The following is a 12,788-nucleotide window of genomic DNA, read 5'->3' on the forward strand; positions in this document are numbered from 1 at the left end:
ATCTCAGAATCAATATTTCAGCTCCATCTGACTTCTTATGTTCTTTGACACAGTTTTTCCTCTTGAATATGAACTCCCACTTCAGTATTTGTGGCTCAGATACAAAGTGGAGTTGCTGTGGAAGATCAAATCCTCCAATGAGGACTCTGATGAAGGTGGAACCCAGGATCTGGTCTGGAGCTTCCCCAGTTCCAGATGTTCTTTAAATGCAGCTGCTGCTAAGTGGCTGCACATGAACACACAGCTGCTCAGAACTCGAGGCTAAAACCAACGCTTCACTCACTGAGACATTGGCTCTAATACAAGGGGGGGGGGGCTTGGTTTGAGGGGCCGACACAATGTGTGAGCGTACAAGGTGGTCCAGCTCTGCTCTGGTGAGTGGGTTCCATCTCCTGCGAGAAGAACTGACTGAGAGTCACAACCTGTCTCAAGCAGCTGCAGCTGAAGAGTGAAGCCGAACTGAGATCAGTTAGAAACACTCTGAAGTTATTAACAACCAGAGTTTATCTCCAAGATTCAGCAGGAAACTGTGAAACATGAAGGATTCTGAACAGTTTGGTGGATTTGTTCCAGCTGCAGCTCTTCAGGAAGCAGAGGATCATGGGTAATATCCAGTGGGACGACTCAGTCAGAGTCAACACATTGATTCACTTTGTTCTAACAGAAAATCTCTTCCTCAGACACAGAGCCCAACAGAGTGATTCCCCTCATGTGGCTGCAGGGGGCGCTGCTGGTCACTCAGTGCTCCACAGTCAGTGTTGGATCATATTCTGCATGTTGTCTTTTATTTGATGCATGGTCCAGGTGCTTTGTCACTGACGTGGATTTGCTGCTCATGTGAATCCTCTCACAGTTTCTCATCAGCAGCTGTAACCACGATGACTCTGATGAAACCAGAATGATCAGAATCCATCTGATATGAAGCCGTGGTTTGAATCCCACTTCCCTCCTCTCTGGAGACGAGGCAGATCTGTGTGCTCAGGTTCTTGTACAGCCTCGTCTACACTTTGTATCACTGTGTGTCTCTAGTGCACAGTAGAACAGAGCGCTGTCTGCCAGGGTTAGATCCCTGATGGTCATTTCAGTTGATGATCTGGTTGTTTCTGATTTGTATCGTTTATCAGGAATAAGTTCACGATCACTCCGTGACCTCGCTCCTTTGTAGAGAATAAACTGAGGAGCCTGAAGGTCAGAATCATGTCTGTACCAGAAAAGATAGACACGTTCTGATGTTGTCTTATAGTCACATGTGAGTTTGACAGATTGTCCTTCACTTCCATTGACTTCTTTGATTCGAGGAGAGATTGTGTCTGCAGCTCTTAGTCCTGAGAGAGAAGAGAGAGAGAAGGAAACCAACATTGTTCATGAGGTTGAGACCAAAACACAGATGTACAGAAACTGTTCCACTGGAGCTGAGGTCAAAACTACATCACACAGGACGTCAAGACAAAGATCATTATGGGATTGAAACAGGCAAATATCATCTATTCCACAGGTTCAGTGAGACAGAGACTAGTTGTAGAACTCACCTATGAAGGGAGATAAAAACACAAAGAGGTGAAGCAACATGTCTTAGTCTTCGTAGTTGAAGCCAAACAGATGAACAATGTTCTTCCACTGCAGGAGAATGAAACCACTCAGCAGCCTCTCTGCTGCACAGTCGTCCTCAACATCCAGCTCATTGTGCTTTGACTTCCTCCAACATCTCTGCACTGGACACTCCAACCATCTCATTGGTCGAGTTGGACTTCAGTGGGCGGGGCCAGCTCATCACCTGTTACTGCTGTGAAACGATTCGTACGTGGAGACGACTCCAGCTTCAGGGAAACCGATGAAACTGCAACAGTAGAGTTCAGTATTATACGTCTTGTGATTTGTCCAATTGTGGTTTTGAACCAGTTTCAACTTTAAAGATAAAACAGCAGAGACGGGACAATATAGGTCGATGCCTCAAGTATAAAAACACATGACACAGGGAACATGACTCAGCATCTCGTCATCTTTGAGACTTTCTGTTATTTTATATATAAAATAATCTGCTGGTCATTCGTCTGTTTAATCATCACAACAAAGAATCTGGACTGGATCATAAGAAACACTGAGGTTTAACAGTGAGTGGCTCCCTCTAGTGGAGGATGAGGAGTTGTGTGTTTGCTCCACAGGTTTTTGTACAGAGTTGTGTAGTTTCCTGTCACTGTGGGCCTCTCAGCACAGTAGTACACAGCAGAGTCTGTCACTGCAGCAGAGGAGATGATCATGTGGATTTGGTTCTGCTCCACTTTAATCCTCAGTCCAGAGGTTGGAGCAGCTTCTTGTCCTGAAGAATATTGTGAGAGGAGGAACTCTGGTGCTTGTCCTGGATTCTGTCGATACCAGAAGAAATCATCACTACCAGTTATTGTCCTGTTGAAGTTGTAGGACAGAGTAACAGAGCTGCCTTCTACACTGAACTCTGCAGGCTGGTCTGGAGTCAGTTCATCACAGCTGACACCTACAGAAACAGAAACATGTGGTTAAAGACCATGTTGAACTCTGACTGTCTGTTCCAGTGGTTTCTAGAAACAGATCCTCTGAAGACATTTGTTCTTCCTGCTTTGACCGACCTTTCAGGATGAAGAGAAACAAAGGCCAGACTCCAGCGTGACGCAGAGGGAACATCTTACAGATCTGATGTCTGCTGTAGATATTGAATGCAGCACAGCAGGAGGTCTTTTCTGCTCTGCTCTTTGACAGTGTAGCTCCTCCCTCTCTGTCCGTCCTCTCATATCACTGCTTGTTACCAACACCTCAACCACACGTCGGCTTATTCTGCAGCTTTCAGCTCAAACACACAAACCTGTCATGAGGAGTTGTGTGTTTGCTCCACAGGTTTGTGTACAGAGTTGTGTAGTTTCCTGTCACTGTGGGCTGCAGAGCACAGTAGTACACAGCAGAGTCAGACAGCTGCAGCTTCTGGATCTTCAGAGGAAATGAGGTCTGGTTGACAGCAGCATGTGTTCTTCTGTCCCTCTGTGTTTCTGCTGGATCATCTGCTTGTGTTGAGAAGCGTCGCAGGAGAAGCTTTGGGAAATCGTTGACTTGTTGTTTGTACCAGAGCAGAGTTGGACTTGGATCATTGGTCTGAAAAGTACAACCCAGTGTGAGTGTCTCTCCTTCAGCAGCAGTGAGGCCTCCGCTCGGCTGCATCACTCGGTCGTCTCCATCACACTCTGAGGAACAACACAACATGTAGAGGAAGAGACAAATCAAGAAAGAGGATTTCTGACTGACACCAGATCACTAACATGTTCAACTGCTTCACGAGGAATCATGTTGTGTTTTCTTTCTTACTAAAGACCAGAGCAGCAAAAATCATCCAGAGCCGATGTTCCATCTCCACAACAAGGTTTAACTCAACAGGAGAAACTGGCTGAGGTTCAACCTTCAGTCTGACACGTGGTCTCCTCACAGCAGCAGTTATCACGCACACCTACTGACTTATATCGCCCTCTAGTGGAGGGAAGAAGCTGAGGTGAGCAGTGAGGAGAGGAGGCTTCTGGCAGCTGGAGTTTTTGTACAGAGTTGTGTAGTTTCCTGTCACTGTGGGCTGCACAGCACAGTAGTACACAGCAGAGTCTGTCACTGCAGCAGAGGAGATGATCATGTGGATTTGGTTCTGCTCCACTTTAATCCTCAGTCCAGAGGTTGGAGCAGCTTCTTGTCCTGAAGCAGAGTGTGAGAGGAGGAACTCTGGTGCTTGTCCTGGATTCTGTCGATACCAGAAGAAATAATCCGCTGGGTTCACTTTGGAGGAGTTATAGGACAGAGTCACAGAGCTGCCTTCTGCACTGAACTCTTCATTGTGGACCGGTGTGAGTTCTTCACCTCTGATTGCTAAAGGAGAAAAGTAACTCTGTTATTTAAGGATTCAAACACAATTCACACGGTGAAGTTTTAGGAATTGAACCTTTTTGTTCTGTTTAATGTAACAAACCTGTTAGAGTGGAGAGAAGCAGCAGAGAAGATAGAGCCTGATGCAGTGAGAGCATGTTGAATCCAGGTGATGTTGGTGCTTTGTAGATTGAACTGCTCTGAATATGGAAGCTCCTCTCTCTTCTATAGTTCAGTAGCAGCTCAGCTCCTCCCTGAATCTCTGCGTCTCCTCTGAGATCTGGACTTTCTCTTCCTCCACACTGGCAGCAACAGTTGGTTCAAGCTGCAGCTGGGATTTGTATTTGAGGGATCTTGTTCAACCTGAACTTCAACAAAGGTAACTGAGGTGGTGAGAAGATGGATCCCCTCTTTAAGGTTTGGAAACATGAGATGATCATGTTTTATAAACCTAGTGATGAGTGGAAATCATTGCATCACTACTACCAACGTCAACTGGTGAGGAAAGAGAGTCTGATCAAATACTAGATGGTGAACATCAGAGGCAGAACAGAGAGATTTCAATTCAGCTGCTTTCATCAATTACACAGACAGAACAAGGATCTAAGTTCTAGACTCACACAAAGTCTGAAGGTGTTTGAGACCAAAACTCCACATGTGACAAACCTTCTGTCATAATCACTGGACTTCAGTGGAATTTTACTATAAACATGTTCAACAAAACCATGAAATTTATGATTTATAGAAAAATAATGATCCAAACTCAACATGTAAAGTGAAGATGAGAGGACCCAGCATTGAACCCTGTGGTACACCACACATTTAAGAACTATCCTACAGAACCTGATGATTGTTAGAATTAGTTTTATTGTGAAACAAACGTCATCACAAACCACTGAGGTTTAACAGTGAGTGTCTCCCTCTAGTGGAGGATGAGGAGTTGTGTGTTTGCTCCACAGGTTTTTGTACAGAGTTGTGTAGTTTCCTGTCACTGTGGGCTGCAGAGCACAGTAGTACACAGCAGAGTCTGTCACTGCAGCAGAGGAGATCTGCAGTTTGACTCGTTTCTCAGTCGGGTTGATGTGAGCAGAGAAATCAGACAGAGTTGGATGAATGGATCCTTCCTCTGAGATGAGGAGCAGGAACTCTGGTCTGGATCTCTGCTGTTGTCGGTACCACTGGATGTTGTAGATGGATCCGTCATATTTACAGGTCAGGTTGATGTGTCTTCCCTCTGAAACTACTTCTTCAGTACTTTCTGGCGTTATGCTGTCCATGGAACCCATGGCTGCAAGATGAGGATTATTCATGTCAGTAAGTCTGAAGAGAATCAAACATAAAGACACTCAACAGGTTCTTGACTTGTTCTTCTAAATGTGAAGATTTTTCCACAGAGTAAATTGTTAAACTCCACAAATAAACCTCCTGTCATGAAATGCAGAAGAAAGGTTTAGATAATTGCACAGGTTCAGTGAGACAGAGACTAGTTGTAGAACTCACCTATGAAGGGAGATAAAAACACAAAGAGGTGAAGCAACATGTCTTAGTCTTCGTAGTTGAAGCCAAACAGATGAACAATGTTCTTCCACTGCAGGAGAATGAAACCACTCAGCAGCCTCTCTGCTGCACAGTCGTCCTCAACATCCAGCTCATTGTGCTTTGACTTCCTCCAACATCTCTGCACTGGACACTCCAACCATCTCATTGGTCGAGTTGGACTTCAGTGGGCGGGGCCAGCTCATCACCTGTTACTGCTGTGAAACGATTCGTACGTGGAGACGACTCCAGCTTCAGGGAAACCGATGAAACTGCAACAGTAGAGTTCAGTATTATACGTCTTGTGATTTGTCCAATTGTGGTTTTGAACCAGTTTCAACTTTAAAGATAAAACAGCAGAGACGGGACAATATAGGTCGATGCCTCAAGTATAAAAACACATGACACAGGGAACATGACTCAGCATCTCGTCATCTTTGAGACTTTCTGTTATTTTATATATAAAATAATCTGCTGGTCATTCGTCTGTTTAATCATCACAACAAATAATATGTACTGGATCATAAGAAACACTGAGGTTTAACAGTGAGTGGCTCCCTCTAGTGGAGGATGAGGAGTTGTGTGTTTGCTCCACAGGTTTTTGTACAGAGTTGTGTAGTTTCCTGTCACTGTGGGCCTCTCAGCACAGTAGTACACAGCAGAGTCTGTCACTGCAGCAGAGGAGATGATCATGTGGATTTGGTTCTGCTCCACTTTAATCCTCAGTCCAGAGGTTGGAGCAGCTTCTTGTCCTGAAGCATATTTTGAGAGGAGGAACTCTGGTGCTTGTCCTGGATTCTGTCGATACCAGAAGAAATAATCCCCTGGGTTCACTTTGGAGGAGTTATAGGACAGAGTCACAGAGCTGCCTTCTGCACTGAACTCTTCATTGTGGACCGGTGTGAGTTCTTCACCTCTGATTGCTAAAGGAGAAAAGTAACTCTGTTATTTAAGGATTCAAACACAATTCACACTGTGAAGTTTTAGGAATTGAACCTTTTTGTTCTGTTTAATGTAACAAACCTGTTAGAGTGGAGAGAAGCAGCAGAGAAGATAGAGCCTGATGCAGTGAGAGCATGTTGAATCCAGGTGATGTTGGTGCTTTGTAGATTGAACTGCTCTGAATATGGAAGCTCCTCTCTCTTCTATAGTTCAGTAGCAGCTCAGCTCCTCCCTGAATCTCTGCGTCTCCTCTGAGATCTGGACTTTCTCTTCCTCCACACTGGCAGCAACAGTTGGTTCAAGCTGCAGCTGGGATTTGTATTTGAGGGATCTTGTTCAACCTGAACTTCAACAAAGGTAACTGAGGTGGTGAGAAGATGGATCCCCTCTTTAAGGTCTGGAAACATGAGATGATCATGTTTTATAAACCTAATGATGAGTGGAAATCATTGCATCACTACTACCAACGTCAACTGGTGAGGAAAGAGAGTCTGATCAAATACTAGATGGTGAACATCAGAGGCAGAACAGAGAGATTTCAATTCAGCTGCTTTCATCAATTACACAGACAGAACAAGGATCTAAGTTCTAGACTCACACAAAGTCTGAAGGTGTTTGAGACCAAAACTCCACATGTGACAAACCTTCTGTCATAATCACTGGACTTCAGTGGAATTTTACTATAAACATGTTCAACAAAACCATGAAATTGATGATTTTTAGACAAATAATGATCCAAACTCAACATGTAAAGTGAAGATGAGAGGACCCAGCATTGAACCCTGTGGTACACCACACATTTAAGAACTATCCTACAGAACCTGATGATTGTTGGAATTTGTTTTATTGTGAAACAAACGTCATCACAAACCACTGAGGTTTAACAGTGAGTGGCTCCCCCTGGTGGAGGATGAGGAGTTGTGTGTTTGCTCCACAGGTTTTTGTACAGAGTTGTGTAGTTTCCTGTCACTGTGGGCTGCAGAGCACAGTAGTACACAGCAGAGTCTGTCACTGCAGCAGAGGAGATCTGCAGTTTGACTCGTTTCTCAGTCGGGTTGATGTGAGCAGAGAAATCAGACAGAGTTGGATGAATGGATCCTTCCTCTGAGATGAGGAGCAGGAACTCTGGTCTGGATCTCTGCTGTTGTCGGTACCACTGGATGTTTTTGATGGATCCGTCATATTTACAGGTCAGGTTGATGTGTCTTCCCTCTGAAACTACTTCTTCAGTACTTTCTGACGTTATGCTGTCCATGGAACCCATGGCTGCAAGATGAGGATTATTCATGTCAGTAAGTCTGAAGAGAATCAAACATCAAGACACTCAACAGGTTCTTGACTTGTTCTTCTAAATGTGAAGATTTTTCCACAGAGTAAATTGTTAAACTCCACAAATAAACCTCCTGTCATGAAATGCAGAAGAAAGGTTTAGATAATTCCACAGGTTCAGTGAGACAGAGACTAGTTGTAGAACTCACCTATGAAGGGAGATAAAAACACAAAGAGGTGAAGCAACATGTCTTAGTCTTCGTAGTTGAAGCCAAACAGATGAACAATGTTCTTCCACTGCAGGAGAATGAAACCACTCAGCAGCCTCTCTGCTGCACAGTCGTCCTCAACATCCAGCTCATTGTGCTTTGACTTCCTCCAACATCTCTGCACTGGACACTCCAACCATCTCATTGGTCGAGTTGGACTTCAGTGGGCGGGGCCAGCTCATCACCTGTTACTGCTGTGAAACGATTCGTACGTGGAGACGACTCCAGCTTCAGGGAAACCGATGAAACTGCAACAGTAGAGTTCAGTATTATACGTCTTGTGATTTGTCCAATTGTGGTTTTGAACCAGTTTCTACTTTAAAGATAAAACAGCAGAGACGGGACAATATAGGTCGATGCCTCAAGTATAAAAACACATGACACAGTGAACATGACTCAGCATCTCGTCATCTTTGAGACTTTCTGTTATTTTATAGATAAAATAATCTGCTGGTCATTCGTCTGTTTAATCATCACAACAAAGAATCTGGACTGGATCATAAGAAACACTGAGGTTTAACAGTGAGTGTCTCCCTCTAGTGGAGGATGAGGAGTTGTGTGTTTGCTCCACAGGTTTTTGTACAGAGTTGTGTAGTTTCCTGTCACTGTGGGCCTCACAGCACAGTAGTACACAGCAGAGTCTGTCACTGCAGCAGAGGAGATGATCATGTGGATTTGGTTCTGCTCCACTTTAATCCTCAGTCCAGAGGTTGGAGCAGCTGAAGAATATTGTGAGAGGAGGAACTCTGGTGCTTGTCCTGGATTCTGTCGATACCAGAAGAAATGATCACTACCAGTTATTGTCCTGTTGAAGTTGTAGGACAGAGTAACAGAGCTGCCTTCTACACTGAACTCTGCAGGCTGGTCTGGAGTCAGTTCATCACAGCTGACACCTACAGAAACAGAAACATGTGGTTAAAGACCATGTTAAACTCTGACTGTCTGTTCCAGTGGTTTCTAGAAACAGATCCTCTGAAGACATTTGTTCTTCCTGCTTTGACCGACCTTTCAGGATGAAGAGAAACAAAGGCCAGACTCCAGCGTGACGCAGAGGGAACATCTTACAGATCTGATGTCTGCTGTAGATATTGAATGCAGCACAGCAGGAGGTCTTTTCTGCTCTGCTCTTTGACAGTGTAGCTCCTCCCTCTCTGTCCGTCCTCTCATATCACTGCTTGTTACCAACACCTCAACCACACGTCGGGTTATTCTGCAGCTTTCAGCTCAAACACACAAACCTGTCATGAGGAGTTGTGTGTTTGCTCCACAGGTTTGTGTACAGAGTTGTGTAGTTTCCTGTCACTGTGGGCTGCAGAGCACAGTAGTACACAGCAGAGTCAGACAGCTGCAGCTTCTGGATCTTCAGAGGAAATGAGGTCTGGTTGACAGCAGCATGTGTTCTTCTGTCCCTCTGTGTTTCTGCTGGATCATCTGCTTGTGTTGAGAAGCGTCGCAGGAGAAGCTTTGGGAAATCGTTGACTTGTTGTTTGTACCAGAGCAGAGTTGGACTTGGATCATTGGTCTGAAAAGTACAACCCAGTGTGAGTGTCTCTCCTTCAGCAGCAGTGAGGCCTCCGCTCGGCTGCATCACTCGGTCGTCTCCATCACACTCTGAGGAACAACACGACATGTAGAGGAAGAGACAAATCAAGAAAGAGGATTTCTGACTGACACCAGATCAGTAACATGTTCAACTGCTTCACGAGGAATCATGTTGTGTTTTCTTTCTTACTAAAGACCAGAGCAGCAAGAATCATCCAGAGCCGATGTTCCATCTCCACAACAAGGTTTAACTCAACAGGAGAAACTGGCTGAGGTTCAACCTTCAGTCTGACACGTGGTCTCCTCACAGCAGCAGTTATCACGCACACCTACTGACTTATATCGCCCTCTAGTGGAGGGAAGAAGCTGAGGTGAGCAGTGAGGAGAGGAGGCTTCTGGCAGCTGGAGTTTGTGTACAGAGTTGTGTAGTTTCCTGTCACTGTGGGCTGCACAGCACAGTAGTACACAGCAGAGTCTGTCACTGCAGCAGAGGAGATGATCATGTGGATTTGGTTCTGCTCCACTTGAATCCTCAGTCCAGAGGTTGGAGCAGCTTCTTGTCCTGAAGCATATTTTGAGAGGAGGAACTCTGGTGCTTGTCCTGGATTCTGTCGATACCAGAAGAAATAATCCCCTGGGTTCACTTTGGAGGAGTTATAGGACAGAGTCACAGAGCTGCCTTCTGCACTGAACTCTTCATTGTGGACCGGTGTGAGTTCTTCACCTCTGATTGCTGAAGGAGAAAAGTAACTCTGTTATTTAAGGATTCAAAGACAATTCACACTGAAGTTTTATGAATTGAACCTTTTTGTTCTGTTTAATGTAACAAACCTGTTAGAGTGGAGAGAAGTAGCAGAGAAGATAGAGCCTGATGCAGTGAGAGCATGTTGAATCCAGGTGATGTTGGTGCTTTGTAGATTGAACTGCTCTGAATATGGAAGCTCCTCTCTCTTCTATAGTTCAGTAGCAGCTCAGCTCCTCCCTGAATCTCTGCGTCTCCTCTGAGATCTGGACTTTCTCTTCCTCCACACTGGCAGCAACAGTTGGTTCAAGCTGCAGCTGGGATTTGTATTTGAGGGATCTTGTTCAACCTGAACTTCAACAAACTGAGGTGGTGAGAAGATGGATCCCCTCTTTAAGGTTTGGAAACATGAGATGATCATGTTTTATAAACCTAATGATGAGTGGAAATCATTGCATCACTACTACCAACGTCAACTGGTGAGGAAAGAGAGTCTGATCAAATACTAGATGGTGAACATCAGAGGCAGAACAGAGAGATTTCAATTCAGCTGCTTTCATCAATTACACAGACAGAACAAGGATCTAAGTTCTAGACTCACACAAAGTCTGAAGGTGTTTGAGACCAAAACTCCACATGTGACAAACCTTCTGTCATAATCACTGGACTTCAGTGGAATTTTACTATAAACATGTTCAACAAAACCATGAAATTTATGATTTATAGAAAAATAGTGATCCAAATCAACATGTAAAGTGAAGATGAGAGGACCCAGCATTGAACCCTGTGGTACACCACACATTTAAGAACTATTCTACAGAACCTGATGATTGTTAGAATTAGTTTTATTGTGAAACAAACGTCATCACAAACCACTGAGGTTTAACAGTGAGTGGCTCCCTCTAGTGGACAATGAGGAGTTGTGTGTTTGCTCCACAGGTTTTTGTACAGAGTTGTGTAGTTTCCTGTCACTGTGGGCTGCAGAGCACAGTAGTACACAGCAGAGTCTGTCACTGCAGCAGAGGAGATGATCATGTGGATTTGGTTCTGCTCCACTTTAATCCTCAGTCCAGAGGTTTGAGCAGCTGAAGAATATTGTGAGAGGAGGAACTCTGGTGCTTGTCCTGGATTCTGTCGATACCAGAAGAAATAATCACTACCAGCTATTGTCCTGTTGACGTTGTAGGACAGAGTAACAGAGCTGCCTTCTACACTGAACTCTGCAGGCTGGTCTGGAGTCAGTTCATCACAGCTGACACCTACAGAAACAGAAACATGTGGTTAAAGACCATGTTAAACTCTGACTGTCTGTTCCAGTGGTTTCTAGAAACAGATCCTCTGAAGACATTTGTTCTTCCTGCTTTGACCGACCTTTCAGGATGAAGAGAAACAAAGGCCAGACTCCAGCGTGACGCAGAGGGAACATCTTACAGATCTGATGTCTGCTGTAGATATTGAATGCAGCACAGCAGGAGGTCTTTTCTGCTCTGCTCTTTGACAGTGTAGCTCCTCCCTCTCTGTCCGTCCTCTCATATCACTGCTTGTTACCAACACCTCAACCACACGTCGGGTTATTCTGCAGCTTTCAGCTCAAACACACAAACCCGTCATGAGGAGTTGTGTGTTTGCTCCACAGGTTTTTGTACAGAGTTGTGTAGTTTCCTGTCACTGTGGGCTCCAGAGCACAGTAGTACACAGCAGAGTCTGTCACTGCAGCAGAGGAGATCTGCAGTGTGACTCCATTTCTCTCCTGGTTCAGTCCAGCTGTCAGTCGAGGGTTTGGAGGAGTCGCTCTCACCACTTGAGGCTCTTGTGTATCAGTGATCAGGAGAAGATAGTGAGGAGCGGATCCAGGATCCTGTCGATACCACTGGAGATTATTTGCTTTAACAGAATATTGACAGGACAGAGTAACAGTTCGGCCCGATGCTGAAAACACCTCAGCACTGCTGGCGGTGACATCATCTTCCAAGCTGTGACCTAGTGAAGGAAACCACATGTTATATTCACGCTAACGTTCCACAGTGACTTGTCCATACTTTGAATGTTGAGCCTGATGAAATGATCCTGTTAATGGCAGACTCAACAGTTATTAGTGCTGAAGTGAGGACAACTTTATCATCTGGATTCATGATGTGGAAATGTTTTAATCTTTAACAGGAACTCAAAGAACATCCAAACAAGATGTCTTCCTGTTTCAGGTTTTCTTTTCTAAATCATACGAACCTACAAGAGCTGAGAAGAACAGAAGTGAAGCCAGGTTCTCCATGTTCACAGAGAAGCTGTGACGGTTCAGTCTGATGTTCTCAGCTGGAATCAGATCGAGTGAACCAATCAGCTTCCTCTGCAGCCTGGGAGGAGCGCAGGGCTCCGCCCCTCACACCTGCTACATGTCTACTGTACGTCTCCACCTAGCGCTGCATGACTGCATCACATGTCAATAACTGAAAGGTTTCCTCAGATGGATGAGCACACACTGTATAACATGTATATATATGTTTATTCAGTGTGTGTTCATGTATATATATGTTTATACAGTGTGTGTTCATGTATATATATGTTTATACAGTGTGTGTTCATGTATATATATGTTTATACAGTGTGTGTTCATGTATATA

The 12,788-nt window shown here is 44.6% G+C and overlaps 1 gene segment (V, D, J or C); it reads right to left on the reverse strand.

Moving 5' to 3' along the window:
- Positions 1-8,766: 8,766 nt before the first annotated feature.
- Positions 8,767-12,441, reverse strand: LOC133018151 (T cell receptor alpha variable 21-like). The segment is given in 5 exon segments: positions 8,767-8,779; positions 10,047-10,180; positions 11,152-11,226; positions 11,852-12,150; positions 12,397-12,441. Coding segments are annotated over 5 exon segments (564 nt in total).
- Positions 12,442-12,788: the final 347 nt, after the last annotated feature.

The sequence above is a fragment of the Limanda limanda genome, chromosome 13, assembly GCF_963576545.1.
Source record: "Limanda limanda chromosome 13, fLimLim1.1, whole genome shotgun sequence".
Classification (NCBI taxonomy): Eukaryota; Metazoa; Chordata; class Actinopteri; order Pleuronectiformes; family Pleuronectidae; genus Limanda; species Limanda limanda.